The 22,686-nt window shown below is 42.9% G+C and overlaps 1 protein-coding gene and 1 long non-coding RNA gene across 3 annotated transcripts; one reads left to right on the top strand and one right to left on the bottom strand.

Annotated features, from left to right (window-relative positions):
* Window positions 1–4,098: 4,098 nt before the first annotated feature.
* LOC133162198 (RNA-binding protein Musashi homolog 1-like) lies at window positions 4,099–22,363 on the top strand. 2 transcript variants are annotated; one of them, XM_061291219.1, is made up of 14 exons: window positions 4,099–4,261; window positions 4,719–4,759; window positions 5,287–5,368; window positions 5,477–5,561; window positions 12,239–12,280; window positions 12,648–12,740; window positions 17,371–17,419; window positions 18,074–18,156; window positions 18,606–18,723; window positions 19,137–19,217; window positions 19,716–19,772; window positions 20,267–20,323; window positions 20,390–20,544; window positions 20,634–22,363. In XM_061291219.1, the coding sequence occupies exons 1-14, from the start codon at window positions 4,101–4,103 to the stop codon at window positions 20,673–20,675; spliced, it is 1,146 nt and encodes a 381-aa protein (XP_061147203.1). In that variant the 5' UTR covers window positions 4,099–4,100; the 3' UTR covers window positions 20,676–22,363. The 2 variants fall into 2 exon arrangements, with proteins under 2 accessions (XP_061147203.1, XP_061147202.1); XM_061291218.1 differs by having other exon boundaries at window positions 20,267–20,544.
* Window positions 7,252–16,096, bottom strand: LOC133162201 (uncharacterized). The gene is made up of 3 exons (XR_009716196.1): window positions 15,442–16,096; window positions 8,610–8,711; window positions 7,252–8,023 (listed from the first exon to the last, which is right to left on the bottom strand). It is a non-coding gene; the product is annotated as an uncharacterized LOC133162201 (long non-coding RNA).
* Window positions 22,364–22,686: the final 323 nt, after the last annotated feature.

Here is a 22,686-nt window from a genome sequence, read left to right as displayed (position 1 = left end):
ACTTAGCAATGCGTAAAAGGAATAGACAGTTATGACACTTATTTCCTTGTTACTTGCAAAGATTGCACTTTCTGTTGATCTATAACTAGGCTTATATATTGTGTATGTGGGAAAGTCAGGGGAGGGGGGGCTTTCCCCAAAAGTGTGTGATATTACAGTGTACAGGGGCTTACGCTCAGACAGAAATAGTGGTGTGTCATCAGGGTAAATACTCTACTAAGAGCTGTTGTGTATTTATGAGTAGAGGAAGTTCACAAGCACCTTGCAAAGTCTCTGCAGAGCCTTCCTGCAGCGCCACTCCAGACGTTTGTTTTGTGTGCAGATGATTAATAAAAGGTTAACTCAACCCTCGATCGGCGGTTAAAAGCTCTCTGACAATCTCTTCCTTCCTCTCGCTTTCTCTCCTCCTTTTGTCTCTCTTTCTTTGCCACACCTTCCCTTGGGGGGTGGTGGGGTTGTGGTTGGAGTGGCAAGGTTGGGTTCTTGGCTACAGCACAGGTGTGCTTGAGTCCGCCCCTTTCCTCTCGCATGTAATGATTTTTTGGCCACGCCACCTGTCAGCTTGAAACTATACCCACACCAAATGGCGCACTCAATGGCGGCCCTCCAGCTTGTATATATTGCAGTATTGCATTGCATTCAAACACTACATTTTTGGGGGGGGGGGGGGGGGGGCGAAGCATTGGGACATAAAGATGAAACTTTATAAGACTTTATAATTAGACATCTCACAAAAAGTACGTTTGCGTTTGGCGTCATGGTGACATAGGCCACCCCAGTCTGATTTCAGCGACGCAAAAAATAAGGTGTGTAAAGTATACTAAAATTCTTTATCCTTGTGGTGTTTTGATGAAAGCACGGCACAGACATTTTAGGATGCTTGGGAACTGTTAACATTTGTCAAAACTATGTATGGCATGTCTACTTTAACTGTGCGGGTAATTTTATATACTTGACATACCTACAACTTTCATCCAAGTGCAAATTTGCTACAGAAATGTAAAACGAAGCAAAATAAGAGCATAATAATACAATAAGAGAAAATAAATGAAAACTACTCACCCTTTACTGACCTGATGTAGGCGTCACACATAAAGAAGAAAAGAGGGACGCTTTCAGAAGGCGATGCGACTTCATGCATTGTTTTTCTTTTACTTTCCCAACTAAAATATGAAATATAAAAAGTGTTATCTTGCACTGTATATTAAAACTTAAAAACAACTGTTTACTCACCGATAACTTGAAGGATCATTACATGTGCCTGGGGAGACAACACATAGAACTAAACAGATGTCTCAGATGGTGACGATTTGCCCACTGAAGTTTTGTGCGAGTTTAGATATGATTTTTCCGAGAGCTGGTGAGATTCTGAATTTAGCGTCATTTGAATTTTGAGGTACGATTTACATTTTCCTCACACAAATGATGTCTCCCGCTTCCACCACCGTTAAGAAGCGACTCTGTCACAGCCGCCGGCTAATCACATGCTGAAAAGTCTTTTTCTCTGACTTTTCCTCAGCTCTCTTTCCAACTGCCCTAAGGCCGGTGCAGCACAGGTCCCAGGCACTAAGAGGTCAAAGTTCACACAGAGACAATGGGTCCTCACTGTGGGTCAGTTGTGGTCAAGAAAACAAAAAAAGGTCTGAAGAACTGGTTTGAACAAACTAACGCAGTGTTTTAAGGTGGAGGAGTGGCAACAAAGCACAAGCCACGGAAGGGTCTGAAAATGGAAATAAATTGTGTAAATTCATGAACTAAATTTTAGTTTAAAATCCTATGATGGTAATTTCATACAGAGAAATGAGTTTCTACTTTACCATAATTTCCAAATCCCTCAAACTTGTTCATGCCACTCCACCACCCTGCTGACTCCCCCCCACCTTTTTTTTTTTAATCCAGTACCATTGATCATGCATGCAGAAATTGAGCACGCCCAGCCAGCCAACAGGATAGGTTAGCTGCATGGTGCAAGGCCCTGTCCTACATACTGTTCCCTTGCTATGGTCCACCGGGCCACAGTCACACCCTCCCCCTGATTTGCCTCGCACACACACACTGCACTAAGCAGCACAAGCACACATTCATGCAATACAGGATTATCTTTATTTTTTTAGACAGGTGCACACTCAGTCCAAGTCTAATTTAGGTCTTTTGTTCACATTGTCTTGAGAGCAAAATTAAATTCATCGTGATTTGTTCGACTTTGGTCACAGCAGCCGAGGTAAATGACGGCTCGGCTCGGCTCTCAGCTGACCAAACTCTCCCCGGTTGAAAGAGTAGCTGACGTCAAGGTAATGCTGCTAATCTTCCACTTAGCTGGTTAGGGCTGCCCGTCACATGGGGTTGACACCGCAGGAGTAAATGCAAGACGAAATAAGGACCAGTAAAGACCGGAATGGAGTTAGATTAGGTTGAACTTTGGCTGTGTAAGTAGTGGATGAGAGATGGAGCTTGAAAAGGTGTGCTCGCGGGTATTGGACATCTGACCTAAATGTATTTCCATACTTGCATTAAATTTTTCCATGGCGCAACAAATCATTTATAATTAGTTTCACACACTTTGGGATACTATTCCTGGCACACATTTGGCCAGCAGGAATTATTCCACACACATGACGCAGGTTCCATCAATGAGTTGAACATGACAGAGAGAAAAGTTGAATGAACGGGCACTCAGAAATGACAGTTAATTGATAAAAGCAACTGACACCAACTAAGCAACCTAGTAGGCTTCGCCAAATGTGGGGGGGATGTGCCAACTGAATTTTGGTGGATCAGTCCAAAAAGCACGATACTGTTTGCGTATGGTGTAGAATTATGAATCATACTATAAGGCGTGGAAAGTGTTGTTCGCTTGGTATAATATTGATACATTTGTATATTTATACCACTAGGTTAAACTAAAAACTAAAGTCAAGAATCTCCATGTTGTTCTTGTGTTGGATCTCATGAGTTTGCTATGTCAAATGTTATTTTGCTGGGGGACTAATCCCGGTCCACTTAGTTTTGGCCGAGACATTCAATTGATACAACTTAGACTCTAAATTGAGCAAAAAATAGATCTGTTTACAAAGCGCAGACCTTAGCCAAGGTTTGCATGATGTCCGACTCGAAAATCCAAACCTGAATGACTAAAAAATCCTATTATTTCAACCAGAACTACACATATATTGCATAGTGACTGCTCATTACGGTCAGAGGTAAACTGGCGCAAATCCCAGCTGACTGGGTGAGAGGTAGGCCGGACTGGTCAACAACCAATAGCAGGGCAACATTTGCATGTTGTCAGTCCTCAAATGAACATGCTCAGGGGAGAACATGCAAACTCTACACCACACAGGAACACTTGAGCCAAGATTCAAAAGTGTGTGAGTCAGAGCTGCTAAACACCAGATCACCGTGCTACTCATGAGGGTACTTTTTTTTTTCTTTTTAAAGTAAAGGTGAATGTAATGCTATGCAAGAAACTACTGAAAGGCCCACAACCATCACTGGGGGGAAAGAAATTACAGGACCTGCTGCCAAATGTAAAAAGAAGGACCCTTTTCACTCCTCGAGACATATAAAGGCAGACTTCATGTCCCAAGGAGATGTTTTCCTTTGGAGTCATGTTGTCTTTGGGCACAAACACCACACTAGAGTAGCCTCGGTCCACCATACACTTGACCTTGAAATAGAGGAAACCATGACTTTCCCTCTCTAATGCATCAAAACAAAAATATAACTGTATTAAATATAGTCCACACCACTATGTTGTTCCACGTCATCTCTCGATTATTCTGGCATAATGCAGGGGAATGATGGCCTCTTCTTCATGCTAATGCTACACAGGGAGGGAGAAAGAGAGGCTGGGGTATAGATAGAGGGGAAATATTCAAAAGCGCCTTCATGGGCCGTCACGTTGTGATGGGCCAATGACGTGAGCGGAGGGAAACACTAGTGAGATCGCGCCAATGGCACCGTGAATAAAGACAGGCAGGATGGGGGGCGGAGCCTCCCCCCTCCTCCTCTGTGTGTGTGTGCGTGTGTGTGACGCTCACCACCCCTCCTCCTCCTACTAAGCTCCTCCACCCCCCCTGCCCCCCCCACCCCCTTTGCTCATGCCCGCCCCTGAGTCTGGAGCAGCAAGCGGCGGAGCTACACTACTGGCTCTCCTCGCCTCCTCTCAGTGCGGGAATACAGCAGCGGAGAGCGGCATGGACACGGAAGGGAGCCCGAGCAGCCTGTCGTCCGTCATGGACAACTCCCCCCACGACCCCTGGTAAAAAGCCTCCGCCAGGCCTATCCGGCCCGGTTCGAGTTCACCTTGGACTTTAAAGTTGAGTTGAGTGCGGGAACGGAGCCGAGACAAAAGACAAGCACGCCGTGTGTGCATGTTTCTGTGTGTGGGATGGATCCACTAAGCGGAGGAGACGCACTCTTTTTTATTTCCACATCCATCTTCCTCCGGGAGGCCACATTTTGCTCCAACTTCTGCACCATCGGCGAGGAAAAATCGCTCTCTTTTCAGTCACCCTTCTCGTCCTCTTGGGGATTATAACGGCCCCGCTGGCCCATTGGTGACTTCGCAACATGGCCGATGCTTTCGTCTTAGTTTAATGATGCTATATCGCTCGCACCTACCGCACTTTTCACTTCTCATTTCGCTGCCGTGTTGTGCTTTTCTAGAACACGCGTGTTTCCCTATGTGACTTACGGCTTGTGTTTCTTCCATTCAGCAAAATGTTCATCGGGGGTCTGAGTTGGCAGACGACGCAAGGTGAGATGTCCCGCACGCTACTTTATTCGCACGCACGCACACAGCAGTCGAACGAACGTGTGCGGATTCCACCGAGCTGCAAATCAACTGTAAAATAGTTCAGTGTTTGCCTTTCTGTTCCATGAGGATCAGCATTTAGGATTTAGTCTTGCCGAGACTCGAGATTAGCGCTGAAAGACACATACAGACACACCGAGCGACTTGTACGTTATGTTTAATATGAAACGATCGATGTTACCTTCACAAGTTTACACGTTGATGGCCACGCTGGCGTGTTGTTTTGCTTACTGCAGATCTCCGTGCACCCTCACAGGAGCCATGCGCGCTGCACACTGTTTATTCCCGCCACTATGCCCCCCCCCCCCAATCTTATTATCATAGTGACTGCAATGGTGTCCAAACAACAATTAACATCAAGTGCGACGTTGGTTGTGTATAGGTCCTTAAAGAGCTGCTATGTGTTTAATGATCACAATAGTATAAATCCTCCATCCTATCATCTCACAATCAAAATGATTATGTTACAGAGGGCTTGAAAGACTACTTCTGCAAATTCGGAGAAGTGAAGGAGTGTATGGTGATGCGCGATCCTGTCACCAGAAGGTCGAGGTAAGAAGGAGGCGTTTGCACACCCAATCACGAGATTGCACCCATACATGCTCTCTTGCACTCGGGGGAGATATAAATTGAGGTTATCTTCTTTATTATCCCTCCCAGGGGGTTTGGGTTCGTCACATACGCAGACCAGGCCGGCGTGGAAAAGGTGCTGGCCCAAAACAGACACGAGCTGGATTCCAAAACAGTGAGTCCCACCTCTTTGACTTTAGTAACTTTTCCGAATGCGTGTTGTGTGTTTTCCCACCTCGCTGCATCTAGCCGCCCACCGTATGGCTTGTAAAGTTGAGGAGTACGATCTGGAGCAGCACCCCCCACCCCTTCATCCCTTCTCTGCTCATTTCCCCCTCCAAATCCTGGTTCACGGCACCAACATGAAAGCGTTCTTTCTTGGTCTTCATTGCCATGGTTACCTGGGGGGACCTGAATGGGGTCGCACTGGAGCCCCATGCAAAACCTTTGCAGAGTTTCTCTTTGGCCGAAAACGTTTTCTTGTGGAAAAAAAAAAAGTGAGCAAAAGAAAAGAGGTTTAGAGTGACTGTGAGTGACGCTCATTAATGCTTGCTAGTTCAGCTTTAATTACTGTCACTGTTCATGTAATTTCCCCTCCTACACATGAAACATGTGGGCACTCAACAGTGTTCAGAAATGTGTCACACACAACCTACATGTGTGATGCTGTGACACTCCATTTAAATCTGTGTGAAGGCGCGAATGTTACTGTCTTGGTCATGTAGATGGGCTGTCGTCAGCTCGCGGCCGTTCCTAACCATATGTACAAACATAACAATGGGATGATTGGAAAGTGAAAATGAGTGGCACAGCATGGGCCCAAGGGTGGAGAAAGGTAGCGGTGGTTAGTTGTTGGAGCAAGCCTGTTGCCGGGGGTGACGCCAGCCACTGGAGACAGTGCTGTAAGTACACAAGCCTGTTGGGATTTATGTCGCCATAACAACATCTCGGCTATTTTGCATTCATTAAGACCAACTTTGTGTGTGTGTGTGTGTGTGTGTGTGTGTGTGTGTGTGTGCCTGCATGTAGTAGTAGGGCTATTGATGGACAATTCTTTTGAAAGTATTTAAATTAAATTGGGAAGTAGTAGTTTGTATTTTTGCGTGGTAACAATTTCCAAGCAATTGTGAAGTGTTATTTCAAATTTCAAACCACTGTTGGAGCGCTCATCCATGTGTGTGATGTGATGAGACTGCTTATTTGGAGGAGGAAGCTTTTAAATGTGCAGTCTTGCAGAGCCTTGCTGCTGCTAAGCGTTGTCCTCTAAAATATGTCAAAAACTCGAAACAATTAATTTGTGAGACACAGCCTCAAAATAGTTGGCTGTGTTTGAATGCAAAAAACAGTTCCGTTTTTGAGTTTTATGGACATCTCAAATTTGCGAGGGATATTAAAACATTGTTGACATGAGTGCTACATCTTCACTATTAATATTACCACTTGAGACTAAGTCAAGAAATCTAATAGACATTATATTAGACAATTTATCTGAATCAATATTTGCATTTTATATGCACAGTGTGCCGCTAACAGGGCAGGCAGCCCTCTGCAGTTTGATGGGAATTACATGAAAGACAAACATTCCTGAGTGGAACGGATAAAATTTATCTGAAGCTCAGCCGTCTCCAAATGAAGCCAAGTCTTTGTTGTGCGAGAACAGATGCTTTAAGGTACAAAATATGAAAAAGAGAGGAGATGTGAACAGAATGCTGCTGTCTTTTTAAGTTGGCTACAATCGCAGGTGCAAGGTCCTGCTTGACACGGTTTCTTACATTTCATATGAAACATTTACAGTTTTGATAACATCCAGCGTTGTTTTAGAAGATGGGCCACAGGTTTGATTTTAATCGAGCTCTGTAAATGTTCTGTAGCACGACAACAAATAGGAGGCCGTGTATTGTTTTTAGAGAGAAGTTGTTGCTGGTTAGATTTCCTGCCAGGGCAGAAAATGGCCTCGGGGCAGCGGTGTGCTGTTTTCTGGACACAGGAGAAGGGCACAACTGGTATTTGTTTTCTCGAGAGAAACACTTCACTGGAAGCAGTTAGGGAAAAGAAGAACGGGGTGGGATCCGTTTTTTTCCCCTCCACTTTGTCTCAACGTGGATTTAGTCAAAATTATTTTGAATTCCACTGAGTTATTGCTATTAGTCGTCCTATGCAATATGTTAGGATGATAAAAAAGGGTCATTTTTGCTTATTGGAGTAAAAACCAACTAAAGTGCAGTGTTTATTTATTTATTTTGTTTGCTATTGGCCGTTCGACACAAATGCTTTCATCCGCAGCCGCGCCGAAAGTGCATATGCTCCAACCAGCTGCCGTGCACTTCTCTACTAGTCTAACACCTGGTTAGCAGCGGCCGACTGTTGGCCCGAGCTGGACTGGAGATTAGCGGTTAATGCTGACGTGGTCAAGACTTGAACAAGGAGGATGGAGAAGGTGGAAGAGAAGAGGAGGGTTGGAGGATTGCTGTAATTAGTATAGATCTGAAAAGCAACTAATCGGATTGAAGGAAACAAACTGGATTGGGCTTCCGAGGTCCATGCGTGGCCTCAGATGTGCGGATAAAGCCTGGACGGGGCTCTGAAGGTGGATCCAGGCACTACATGTGCACGCCACCATTCACACGATAGCCCGGCCTGGCAAAGCAAAGACCTCATTGGCTTACAAGGGCATAGGGTTTGCTAGATTTGGGTAGGGGGTCCTCATTAGTAAGCTTTGTTAAACAATTACTTGTGCCATTGTCGAGCCGTACAGACTGACGCTGCTGGGTCCAAACAAAGTTTCTCATTATACTTTTGTCTCATTATGTTTTCATTTTAACTGTATTTAACCAAGAAGTTTAAAATAAAGAATTCTATTTCAAGGGTGTCCTAGCCAAGACGCAGCAACTAATATAAAACTTGAAATACATTTACACACCAAACACAGAATTTTACAAACACATTATGAAAAATTGTGTAATTTGTGTCAAAAACTCTCCAATTGGATTTAAAGTACCTAAAGCAATTTAACAAGTTAGCTTCCAGCCTGTTTGTGGCATAGCATAAGGAGCAGAGTAAAAAAAAAAGCCAGTTTACCCAATGCCGTACGAGCATAGGGGAACAAAAGTAATTAATAATCTTGTGACCAAAGACAATTTCCGAGTCAGTATTTTCGAAAGTAATTAAGACTCAAACATATGAAGATAGCAGTCCTAATATTGTCCTGTAAACAGTGACTCACCCTTGGAGTGGTCAGAGCAGGCCTTGCTTGTCGAGAGTATACTTCCAAGTGAATTAATGATTGCTGGACCGTTACCAAAGCTTTCTGCTGCGATCTGACGGCCTGAAAAACAGTTGATCCATAGGACTAAAAAACAATGTCGTCATCACAGAAATGCAATTTTGCTTTGGACAAATCACTGACATAAATAACAATAAGAGGGGACCCAATACAGAACCCTGCGGCACCCCTTTAGCTCTTTGCAGTTTTGATTGAACGTGATACTACAGTCAGGTCTTAACAAGTTGCTTACATGATACTTGTAGTAGCGAGCGAGTTAAAGCATGGGTATGTACGTTCGTGTACGTTGGCGCTGTTGTTGATGCTAGATGATCAGGTTGCTTGTGTATGTATGTACATACTGTATGTGGGCCTGTGGGGGTAGCACGGGAGCCCTAGTTCCTCTACGGGCCCATCTGTTTTGTACTCTTTGTCCTGTTAATTAATGAAATCAGAGGGGCTGCCTGCTGGGACGACCCCGCTGCACCGCTAGACCGGACAGGCCCACTTTCTCATGAGCCGACTCTATTTTCCAAATGAATGCTTTCTCCTTTCTTTCTGTGTGTGTGTATTTTTTTTTTATTTATTTACTCCCCTCGCTTTATATTACCCATTATGGTACTGGATGGAATTTTTTTTTTTTTTGGGGTGCACCACACCAGGTATTTTATATGCTAGTTAGTTTGAGGTTCTGTTTAAAAAAAAAAAATGTTTTTGTTTTTCAGTCTGTTACACTGGTGAACACGCGCTGGGCCATGTGAGGTGACTATTGGTTGTAGATTAGTCTTAAAAGCTAAACTACTAAAAAAAAAAATCATGTTGCATAGCTAGAGCACAGGTTGGGTGTTCTGAAGCAGGGTGTTAGTCAGAGCATTACGGGAACACTCAGTTATAACTCTTTTGAAGAAGAATTGCTTTCTTCTTGCAGTGTACATGATTTGACACATTTTCACCAGTTGACCGTTACGTGGTCGAGACACTTCTCAAATGCCAAGCCTCTATGTTCAAGATGTGAAGAGCTATTTCTGAGTGTTGCAAATAGTGACCTGGCTAAGCCATTTTACTTTTTGCTTTTGTGGCCTGTCTGTCTTCCTCAAGGCTACTTCGGGAGTCTTAATAGATGCTGTAGTTTTCATTTATTGTAGCCTTCCTTTGAGTACAGCCAGTTGTAGATATTACATGTTAGATGCATTCTGTTTTCTCGCTGAAGTGGAATGATTTTTTTTTTTTTTTTTTTTAACAGCATGGCATGACTGTAGTAGTCATAGTAGCAGTACAATAAAATGCATTAGGCCTAACCCAGTCATAGTTGGTAACCTGCAATTTGTATTGTAGGCTGTGTGTACTGTAAGAGCTCCATATCGTTCATGTTATTTTGCTCAAAACAACACTGGCATAGAAGCATGAATATATTCAGAGATATTTTCCCATCCCATTAAAGGTAACAAGTAATCAAATTTACCATTCATTTATTTAAGATAAATTTAGACCTGTCCCAAACACAAGGTATTAATTTCCGTTAATGTTGTTACAATGAAAAGATAAATTTTTTAAAAATATTTTTTGGGAGAATAAACAAATAGTATTTCCTTTTGTCAATAGGATGGATACAAATCGTTTTTTTTTTTTTTTTTTTTTTCTCTAAACATGGCCTTGTGACCAGTCTCTCTTCCAATTGGGACTTTCTGTTTTTCATTCACATAAACATACTTATTAACTTACTTATTGTGTTCCCGTGTTTCAACTCAGAAGTACACGTGCCCTTTGCTCCAAGTAGTTACATATTGAATTCGGGTCATTTTGGTCAAACCATTTATATATCGAAAAGGACGGTATATTTGGGGGAAACTGTCAAATGAGCAGTTGGTCGGCACCTGTAATCTTAAAGCCGATAATCCCACGTTAAATATTAGATTTGAATCCTGGAAGGAATGTCATGTGGTCACTTCCCATTGCCAAAAGTCTGTGTCCTTGTCACCTTTGCTGCACGCTGTCACTAAGGTCGGAACCAGCTGGAGGTGACACGACGCTTCTCGTCTTTGTCTTACTTGAAGCTGCAAAGTCGCCCGGCAATCCCTCCCAAGGGCACTGCTGCTGCATGGTAGTTAGCCAGCCTAGTGGCCGCAAAGACACTTAAAGGTCCTCCAAGGATATTTTGGTCTGAAGAGTTGGCATCAGAAGGCAGGAGAGAGATGAGTGCATTGTGTGAATATTGAAGAAAAGCTTGTACGGAGCGCATTGCTCACTTCTGGAGTGCGTGTTGTCTGGCTGTTTGATAGGCTCCTTTTGCTTGCCAATATAAATTCAACGCCTGTGTGAGACACAAGGGCTTTCTCTTCACACATCCAATTATTAGAACAAAGATGGAAGCCTAAGACCTTAATACACTACAAGGTTCTGTGACCTAAAAATCATCTCTTGTTGGCTTGAGTGAGAATAACACAAGATTCCACGCAAATTTAAAATGCCAGACCGGGCTTTGCATATTTAGCATTATTACAGGCCGGCTCATTCAAAACTCATTTGCTTCTAATTTTATCTATAACCTTGACCAAGCTGCTCGCACATTCCAGAGGGGGGCAAAATATGGATACATCAAATCTTGTTAATCCTAAATGGAGGTTGTCTGGATTTGTCAGTGTGAACGATCCGTCTGAAAATCGGAATATTACACGCGTGTTCATTTCGGACCCTGGAATGTCATCTTGTCTAGGGGTCAAGATGAATTTGTTTATTAATACACTAGGGAGAATAACATGAGCAGTTGAGCCAATCTATTCATGCCTTAATGTGTATCTTGTTCACCACGCCCGTGTGTTTGGATGTTTGGGGGGGCTTTGCATCAACAAGGGTCTACTATACATGCTTGGGCATTAGCATACATTCTATTTCTGGAAGTGTTGCCCTTCATATGCGCTAGCTACAGCTTGTTTCTTGGAGGAGCAATCATCTTGGAACTGTAAATCGTAGAAAATTTAAATGTCTACTTGTTTTAGCTTTATTTGTTATTTCTATTTCCTCGCATGGCTATAAGAATCGAATCAAGAATTGGTGACGTCAAAAGTGGTGTCAAAAACCTCCAATATTTTCTCTATTTGAACGGTTGGCACTACAATTTTCAATTGCCAAATAGTGATATCACGATTTTAGAAATTATAATTAGTAGTAAAACATGTTATCGGATTATCTTTATCCGTGGAATGGCGGCATGATTTCTTGCATACAAAATGCTTCCTCGCTTGTTAGAATAGCTTCATAGTCATTTATGTTTTTAGGCCCATTTCTTATTTAAATTCACTATTATAATACACTAAGAGGAAATCATTATCAATGAGAGCTAATAAGGTCACTTATGGTAATTAGTGTCACATTTTCACAAATGACTAAATGGTTCCCCACATAATGACAGAGTGAGGAATGTCACCCGCTCCAAATCATCAAATACACCCGTACGCCGCTTCAGTAGAACCATAGCCTACACAGTTTACTAATAAACTGGACTCTGAATCTGAAATTCAGAATCTACGAACATGTTGCCAATGTGTATCTGACTAAATACAAGCCATCTTCCCTTATGTCTCCCTGTACAGATCGACCCAAAAGTGGCTTTTCCTCGCCGTGCTCAGCCGAAGGTGAGTGCACGCGGAAGGCCGAGCCCGAGTGATGTCATGTGTCAGTCGTAATCGGTCAGCTCGGGTTGGTTAGGATTAGCCTCGGTCACATGATGGAGGAGGGGCAGCAATCCACTTGACCAGCCTGACACTGTGACCCTGTCACCCTGACCCCCCCCCCCACACACACCACCGTACTTGTGCACTTATATGAATGAGCACACACAGAATGTGCACAACCTGGGCATACACACATCAAATTGAGCTCATGCAGCCTGAGTATTAAGTAAAGGTTTCAGAAACAGAAATTTGATCAGTGAGTAAAAGGACCAAAAAAAAGTCACATTTGTGATTAAAAGAATGCTTTTCTCTTTCTCTGTGCTTCTAGTTGGTCACGCGGACAAAGAAGATCTTTGTCGGAGGACTGTCGGTCAACACCACCGTTGAAGACGTCAAGCAATACTTTGACCAATTTGGAAAGGTGAACTCTTAAATTCTAAGATGCCGACTGTGCATTGTCATTGATAACATCCTCTCCTTTGACGTTGTTTCTACGTTTGACCTTTTCTCTGTCCGTCAAAATTGACATTTGCATTACATTTCTTTGCTTCCTTTATTTTGTTCATCTCGAAGCCATCTGTCAAACTATCAGTAAGACGGGTGGGAATAAGGTCAATGCGGTTTGATACAATTAATGATTTGTCTGTTCTTGTCCAATTTTTAATCATATCTCGCTGAGTGTGCTGCTTCTTTGAATGAAATTTGGTGCAAGGCAAACACATGCTGCGGAGACAGATGCGTGGCTAGGGAGAGCGAGGAAGAGGGGTAAAAAAGCAGAGAGGGGAGGGTGAGGGAGATGGCGGGGGACTGAAAGGGAAGAAGCAACCCCCTATGGAGCGAGAGGGAGGGGAGCTCGGAAGGGTTGAAGGGCAGAGAAAAGGAGGAATGTTGGGATGTGAGGAAGAAATGTGAGTTTGAATGGGCAGGGAGGGGGCGGAGACACGTACACACCAATCCGATGGGCCAGAAATGCACAAAAGTATCAGGCTTGCGTGCAGTAAGAGGTTGTGTTTTTTATTTTTTAGCGTGCTGTACTTTGGATGGGGGTGTGGGGCAAAAACTCTTTAAGGACTTCAGGCTTTCTCTTATTAACTTACCAAATGCAACAGCTGCTCCTTTAACCCCCACCCCCTGACACTCACACGCACACACACTCACCCCAAATGCATTTTACCCCAAAAATCAGTACTACAGATGCCCTTCCCCTTTCCACAAAAACACACGCACGCACGCACAACGATCAAGTGCCATGGCTTGTTGCTGTGGTGACCTGCTTTTGCCCATTGTCCCACAGTAATCCAGCGTTGTTGGTTTTTTTTTGGGTTGAGAAGTGTGTATTTGCATGAATGGAAAGAGGCGTGTGTGACAGCGGCACAGTTTTGGCTGCGAGCAGAGGTGAGCTTGCATACATTTGTGTAGACAAAGAGGGCAGAACTCGTAGTCAGTGAGCCAACAAATGTTGCTGGAGTCCGTTGTCAAAAAGTCTGCTAAAATTGGATTTTGTTTTGTGCTAGAGGACTATTAGGTTGTTTGTTGCACTTGCCCTATGAGTCAGGGCTCTAAGCATATTTAAGGCGCTGATTTGATTCAAATGAAGTCATCAACGGCCTTTTCACCACCAAGGAATTTTTTTCAGTTCTGTAGGGTACACATTTGGGAAGAATGCGCATATATAGAAAAAAAATTATATATATATATATATATATATATATAGCAAGAAAGTATAGTATCATATATAGTTTCACTTTCATGTTACAGTTTAACTGGAAAAAAAAACCAAGGAGCTTGCTAGGAACAAATTTGTGTTTTCAGAATGTATTTGGATCAGCAGTTTGTGTACATGCATATGGTTATTCTTTCCAAAGTGACATTGCTTATTTTTGAGCTAGCATGCACAATACAGCATTTTCGGATGTTTACAGGAACTCTGCGTTCATTTTGAGTTTTGTGTTGTCATGAAACCTTCACAATATATTGTGTAACTAACGACGATAAGTATTGGATCAACTGAGAGGCAGGCTCAGTTTCTTTACAAACCGATATGGCTTCCTGGCCTGGTGTATATACTGCAGTGTTGTCCGTTGTTTTTAAATTCCCCAAGATTAGATTATTGTCCTAAAGAAATACCAATATTGTTAGACGTCTTGTAGGTCAACATGCGTGCTAACTTATTTTTCAGGCACTTGTGTCATATGCCACGCTTTTTCGAATGTTCCCAAAAAAGTCCGCGGCTCTGAGACGAATCACTTTACACACGCCTCGTATGAGGGACAGCACTGACCTCCACAGAATAAGGGAACATTTGGGCTGTTTGGACACATGAGAGCAAAGCTGTATCATGCGTAGCGCCAATCCCACAGTGCATTCCTGCTGAGCAGGAGGTATTTGTTGTTTATTATCTGAGCCTGGTTACAAGGTGCAGGTTGGGATGGAGTAGGACTCGCTGTCCTGTTTATTTTCATACCGTGGCACCGCCTCGAAAAGAAAACACAGATTGCACTGCATTTTCTGCACCTCTTTGATGCATTCTGAAGTTTGTTTCTGTAAGTACACTTCTGAAAGCACATCGATACTACTCTGCTTCATCAGAGTGGAGGGAAATGGCTATTCATCGAATGTGTCGGATGTGTGAGTTTATTTGCAGTATCCACACTGAACAAATGTTAGCTTCTGTATGTTGGTAACTTCGAGTCTGTATGTCTGTAGCGGCCATGTTTGTATTCTGACTTAATCCCAAGGTGAAGGCACTGTAATTCGCCTCGACCCAAAAGAGAGTTGAGACTGCATTCTTTCTTTTGCCAAGGCTGGCTGTATGATCTGAGATGTGTTTTTTGACTGGAATTTCCAAGTTAAGTAATTCCATTAAGATTTCACACAGGCGGTTATGGTCCAAAAGAAATCCCTCTTTCAGGCTTTTCACCATTCCTCTCTGAACTCTCTAAAGCACCACAGAGGCAAAATGACTGCTAAAATGCTTTAGTAGTACCAGAGAGCCAGTGGAAAAAAAACAACAACCAACCCTGGATACACATTAGTCGTCGATAGAGAATAGAGTGGCAGAGATTAAAAAAAAAAAATGCAGCATGGACAGGGCAGACGGGAAAAGTTGGGACTCCACTCACCCATATGAGCCAGCAATTAGGAGGCTTGACTGAACACTTTGTCTGCTGGCCTGTTTGGAGAGCTGTCCAGAGAGAGAATGCAAGGATGAAAGAGGGAGATGTGAGGAGAGAGCAGAGAGGGAGAAATGTGAACACCACACTTCATATTCTATGTTGAACGCTTTTTTCTTCACGTAAATAGCTTCAGTTTGAAAGGGGAATACTTTTCATTACTACAATTCAGGTGGCCCTCACGTCTCGATCTTCTCCAATAATGACGCTGGCAAAATGCTGAGTCGTGCGAGACTTAGCTCGCTGCTAAGCCAATCTGTGTCCTCCCACAGTTTATCCAATCAGATTGTCTTACAGCACCCTGGGTAGTGGACATCGGAGATCATCTTCTTATTAGGTTTGGCAAGGGCAAGGGGCCGCCGTAAGATCATACAGTTCCTTAAATGAAATAGTGCAGCGTGATCTTCGGCGGTTTGCTATTTTTACATCAATATGTCATTTTTGCGTCTGTGTGTGAGAATCATTTCGGCCTCCGCTTAAAATCAGCATGTCATGCTAACCTAGCATAAGCGGTTCACATGCTAACGAGGGCTCAAACTGCTCATGTAACTCTAGTCTTTGGATAACATGGCTTGCAGCTGCCCACTTACTGCCTGTCCGGTTCCCTGGGCTCTCTGCTGTGTCATTGAGTTTAGAAGAGCGGAGAGTAGGGGAGGACAGAATAAACTCAATGAAGGACTGCGGGAGGGAGGGGGGGGGGGCGCTGTGTGTGTGTGTGTGTGTGTGTGTTAGCGCAGGGTGCTATATATTGAGATGGATGGGAGTCAAAGGGGTCATGGAGACTGCAGAAGCAACCTTGCTCCTCTCCGTTAGCATCATCACCACATCTAGCTCGCAAACTGTTTCAATTGTGTTATGAAAAACACGCAGACATGGGCAAGTTCAATCTCCAGTGGCGATTGGGTTCATCATCTGTGGTGAGGGTTAGAAATCAGACAGCCTGGTCATCCTGAGGCCTCTTCCACTCACGTTACACTGGTTTGAGTTTCAGTGCTGCCACATGAAAATAGGCATGTGATCATTCTCCACTTGCGTCTGTCGCCGTGTGACTATGACACACTGCTGTTTGTATATATATTTTTTTCACTTTTAAAAATATATGGATTTTCGGTCTGGATATTATCAAAATAGGAAACCAATTTCGTTTTAGTTGGCCTTATTTGCAAACCGCCCTTAAGATCAGACTACGCGAGTGGTCTTGACACTAAGGGGCTTCAAAACTTTGCTGCCAGCAAAGGGCTGGTGGGGTGGTGGTTGGGGGTTTGGTGGTGAAAAAGGGGAGGGGGAGTAATATGAATAGGGCGGTGGAGTGAGCGCGAATAGGAAAGTAGAGGGAGAAGAAAAGGAGTGCATGTTGACAAAGCCCCTTGTTCACTCCCTTTCAGATGCAAAATGTTTGTCAGCAAATTTTCCCTGTTCAGTCAAAACTTTGTCCTCTTTTGATCCACACGTTATTCAGCATTGGGGTTTTTCACCCCTCCCCCCTTTTGTAACGAGGTTAGGGGAGCAGCGTTCTTCTAATTGAAATTCTTCACGTCTCCAAGGCAATTGTAAACTTTGTAGAGAAAGACGAGCAGCAAATGAGAGGATAGAAGAGGGAAGATTTTTTTGTTGTGATTCTTCATGAAGCTTTCTGGTAAGTCATAAGAAGTGTGCATTTTAAGCTAGACACACAGCATCCATCACTTTTTTTTTGGACCTCATTCTGTCTTTTCTCCTTTGTCACCTGTCACCCCTCCCCTGTCCCTCCACCCTCTCCATCTGTTTTCCCCTCTTGCTCCAATGCTAAAGAGGGACAATGGCACCCCATGCTGCGAATTGATGTGTGCGTGTGTGTTGATGTCAAAGCCCATCCAAATCTTTGCTTTGTTCTCGCAGGTCGACGATGCCATGCTTATGTTCGACAAAACAACCAACAGACACAGAGGTGCGTAGAGTATCACACACGTACACGAATTAAAGTAATTGCTGTGCACGACCTTATAAGGAGTCCTTGTGGGGGACTAGGAGAAAAAAATATATATATCCAGGCATATTCATGTGCCTTTCTAGCCTCCTCTGCTCCCTGCTTCATTTATCTCTGTCCTCTCCCAGCGAGGATGAAGTGCTGCGCCCGCTGAGGGTCGCAATAAAGGGTCAGAATGGTTCCAGGAGAGGATGGGACTTAATGAGATGAATGAGGAATAAGGGGGAAGGAAGGGAAAGTAGGAAGGAGGTATAGATGTGGCCGGTGGAGGTTAATTCAGGTGTGGAAGAAGCACCATATCAACAACAGCTGATTGACAGGAGAGCAATGTGACGTTGGTTTCGTATTGCTGCCTCCCTCCCTTAGCAAAGAGCTGTGATGAAGGGCGAGGACAGCTTTAATGGACGGCCGTCACTCCTGTCCAGTCTATTCCTGTCTGTATGTCATCAGCCTATAATAGTCTTCTTGCTCCTTCCTTGCAAGCAAGATCGAGACCCATTTGCTCCACGAATGTATCATCGGAACTGAGAAATTGAATTCATGTCAAAAGTAATCTTGATTATATGCAATTTTAGAAAGTCTATGGAATTCTAAGAGTGTTTTTGTGTCTCTCAGGTTTTGGTTTTGTCACCTTTGAAAACGAAGATGTGGTCGAGAAAGTGTGTGAGATTCATTTCCATGAGATCAACAATAAAATGGTAGGCAAGAAAAGAAATAACACACATCAACATTTACATCCGCACACAACCCACAACGTAAGGTACAACTGCACAATTTAACCAGGGCTAATCATATTTATCTATATATCGAGTAGTGATAAAAAAATAAAGCTTCAAATTTGCTTCATGAATCAGTTGTATTTCTTGACTCCTATAGATGCCACTCAAATTTCATCACTACAGTAATATTTAGTTTTATCTCGAATTATGAATTAAATTAGAATCATTCTTATATTTTACACAATTATTATAACAATACACAACTATACCAAACATAGAGAAATAACTCCTAATCGATATCAAACGTGCTTTCAGAATATTGCATTCTACTCATCTTGGTTGGATTGTAAAAATATTGTATGCCAAAATACATGCTTTTGTCATTTAATTTGAGCATCACTGAACACATATTCCCCTGTGTGCTATAGGTAGAGTGTAAGAAAGCGCAGCCAAAGGAGGTGATGACGCCAACAAGTTCAGCCAGAGGTCGATCCAGAGTGATGCCCTATGGGATGGACGCCTTCATGCTGGGCATTGGCATGCTTGGTACGACTTAGAACTTAAATTACCTCCGAGATGTTTTGTGCATATACACTAATGAGGTTAAGCAGCATAGAAAATGCATGGATAGGTAATTTGCATTTATAGTACGAGACTAATTTGTTTAAACTTAGTGTGTGGATTGGTTTTAAAAATACAGTTGTGTAATACTAATGAAAAACATATTTCTTTTGTTTTGTTTGATGTTTTTCAAATTAACCTACAAAAGAAACCATGCTCATGGGGTCACACTGCAAGAGTACGATGCAATACAAAACATATTAGTGTTTAGTTCCCTCTAGAGGACAGTCGGAGTTGTTGCTGTGGAATCAAAAATATAAATTTTGATTAAAATCCAGTTGCACATACTAGCAGATTGTCGTCATATAGTCATTCTGTTTTTTTTTAATCTTTTCTAGGCTACCCAAGTTTCCAGACCACCACCTACACCAGCCGTAGTTATTCTGGAATTGCGCCTGGTTACGCCTACCAGTTCCCAGGTGAGTGTGTGTGTGTGTGTACACCCTTTTTCACTTTACACAGGCGAGTCACCGAGAAGAAAAGCCAAAGGATGCGGGTTGCGGCATGTAGTTGACTCAGCTGCAAAGTGCACTGAGATCATAAAATGTGTTTGAACAACAACGGCCGTGATACGCGTGTTCCAGTTTAATGCAGATGTGGTTGCTTACGGTCACTTTTAACATTAGGTGACGGAATCTATAAATATCTTCAAAATTCAACGTCTTCAGTTTCTTTTGGATCTGCTCACATCTTTTGCTCTGTTTATTTTCTCCACTTATGTAACCTTGTGTCCTTTGGCAGAATGGCGCCTTCTCTTCCTATGTTCCCACCTTCCTGCCTTGCCTTGCACACTAGATGTTTTCTCGTGAAACGCTTATGCTCTGTGATCTTGCCTTCATCTTAGTGTCCCGTTGTAGCGGCTTGTGGATGGTGATTATATTTACAGAGCGCTCTTTCTTGACCTTCTCTGTTTCTAGAATTCCATTTAGAGAGGACCCCCTTCCTGACATCTTCCCATCCCCCTGAGCTGACAGGTCAGTCGGTACCCGATATATTTAACAGCCCACAGTCGAATCCCAACATTTGACTTCATGCTGACTCAGCAGTGATCAACATTAGTGATCAGAGATTCCTGTGGTCCTATTTTGTAGCCCTTTTACAATTGATGCAATATTAAGGGAAAAGAGCTTGACATTTTGGGGCAATTTATTGGGTCGAAAACATCTTACAAAACTGCTCCTTATTTAATTTGGAAGTCAGATTTTATATCAATTAAGCATTGGATCCAGAACCTCCAAAATGTTAAGAACCAATGGATAAGGGCAACTGTGTTTATATTGCCCTCTAGCGAACATGACATGTATTTGCACCTTTCACTCAGAAGCCACTTTCACCTCAATGTTGTGTTTTAAGAAAGTGATGCTGAATTTGGTTTCGGTTTGAAATCTGTTGATGGATTGATGTTTGAGCAGCTGTTTGAGCTTGCTGGAACTTGTTCAGCAAATCTGTGCGTTTCTGTCCCCATCAGCTATTCCCTTGACCGCATACGGACCAATGGCAGCGGCGGCAGCGGCAGTCGTTAGAGGTGTGTGTTCTGTTTTTAAACCCGTTGATGAGTGTTTAAGATTGATCTATCTCCCCTGCTGGCTAGGCGCCACCCCTTCTCGCACAGCTGGATTTCTGAGTACCAGCAGCCCTGGACCAATGGCTGACTTGTACGCTGCAGCAAATCAGGACTCAGGAGTAAGCAGCTACATCAGTGCGGCTAGCCCCGCCCCCAGCACAGGGTTCGGCCACAGTCTCGGGGTATGTCACTAATTCATGTTAAAACTTGTGCACTATATTTTTGTTTATTTGGATGCTAACTGGTATGCATTCAATGTGTTTATCCTCAGGGTCCTCTGATTGCTACTGCGTTCACTAACGGCTACCACTGAGACGACTCAAGTCATCGATGATTTGGGCGCTTCTCTTCTGCTGATGAGCCAATCAAACGCTGAGTGCCCTTTGGCGGCACAACCTGATTGGCTGGCCGCAGCTCCGCCTGGCTGTCCTGTGGCTAAACCCACCGACTGAATATCTTTTTAAAAACTTTTTTTTTTTTTTTTCGCTGTACTAATCTCACATGAACATAATATCCCAGTGTGTCCTCATCTGGATCTTCATTTGCCTCCCACCAATATTCTTTTGAAACTGAGAAAACTGCAACAAAAAAAAAGGCTCCGGTGAAACCTTTGTCATTTGACAAAGCCGGAGAGGACTATTTTTTTCTAATTTTTATTGTATCTCACCGTGTTATGTTGCTTCATGAAATCCTCGACAGCTGTTTCTGATAAAACACCACCCGGGCACGCTTTTCCTCAAAAATCCTTTTTAACATAAAAAGAACAAATCAACGACGAGTCGTTTTTCTAAGCATCAAGGAAATACGGAAAAAAATGTATATTTTGATAGTCTTTAAAAAAAAAAAAACCTTTGTAATATTATTATTGACATAATATGATAATCTGTGAGGTATTTTATTCTGTTATTGGTTTTAAAGCAATGTTTTTATGTCTTCCTGTAAAATATTGTACATAGACTTTTGGATGGAAGGGGAAGGGGAAGGGCGGGCGAGGGACTACTGAACCAGCCGGCATGTCATTGGTTGGTTCGCAGAGGGTCACTTCAGTTTCACTGGAAATCATCAATTATGAAATATGTGCTCATCTCACTACTTATTACAAAAGACTCTTATGTACGTTATTGGCCATTCATCCGCAGCATCGACGTGGCGTGTGGCACTGTCGATGATGAGACAAATACTTTTTCAAAATCATCACATTTGAAATACTTTTCTGGTAGCAGCGGCTATGTTAAGCCCCCCCCCCCCCCTTTTTTTTTTTTATGCCCTAATGGTGGAGAAAGCGATTTCTTGCATCTGCATGAAAACTACTTAATGGACTAAGCTGGTGGAGTTATTTTAAACCTAAATCGGAAAAATCAGGGCTTTGTTGGGTTGGGTTGACTTGACTTTTTTTTTCACCATTTACTTCTTAATTTTTTTTTCTTTTTTCCCTTTTTATGTGTTTACACGGCGAGGCACCGTGAAAATGAATGAAGAATATAGAGAGAAACAAAATGTGGGAAATATCTCAATAATATTCTGTTCTGTTCTCTTCTCACTATTGAAGGTCCACGTGAATGCGTGGAAGTGAGCGTGATTGAGAATTAGATCAAATATGATATGGAATTACTTTTGGCAACCGATGGAGCTTTCCACTTGCCTGTATTTGGTACTGATCTGATCTCCCTGTTCCATTTTGTTGCACTGGTCTCCGCTGCTTCCCTCACATCTCTTATTTTGTATTCATGGCTTTGTGCTTCTCCACATAATTGTTGATTACATACAGTTGCTGCTCCATGTAATCTTGGGTGGAGGGGGTTTGGGCAGGGAACGTGAAATGTAACAGGGTCTGGTCCCAGTCGGTTCTGATAAAGGGTCTCGTTGGAGACAAACGCTGGCTGGAAGGCAAAGTCACACGCTGGAACAAATTCAACGTGCAAAAAAACAAAAGCAAACTTAAAAAAAAAACCAAGTGACCTGTTTGTTCAGCCTTGTTTCATGTTGAGCATAGCAAGACACTTGAAGCCACTTCCTCATCCAGCCAGTCATTCCTGTCAAACCATCTGGGACACGACACAATACTACTGCTGGACACCTACACTGTAACTTTTTAACTTACAATAAAGCAATAAGTTATTTTGTACCTTACAAATGAAAATAGTGCTATTATTGGTAGAAACAGGGGTGTGTGGATAATCTTGCGGCATTAAGATTTTATTTTCAGAAAAAAAAAAGATATATTTTTCTGTGTTGCCACCTTGTTCCCCTTGTATATTGGCGATCGTCTTGTGTTGATGTCTGGAACGGGGCCGATGCTTTGAATTGAGCTTGTAGCGCCTTAC

Source organism: Syngnathus typhle, linkage group LG11 (genome assembly GCF_033458585.1).
Source record: "Syngnathus typhle isolate RoL2023-S1 ecotype Sweden linkage group LG11, RoL_Styp_1.0, whole genome shotgun sequence".
NCBI classification, from domain to species: Eukaryota; Metazoa; Chordata; class Actinopteri; order Syngnathiformes; family Syngnathidae; genus Syngnathus; species Syngnathus typhle.
Note: the sequence above shows the minus strand (reverse complement) of the source record. Positions and strands in the feature narration are given on the sequence as shown.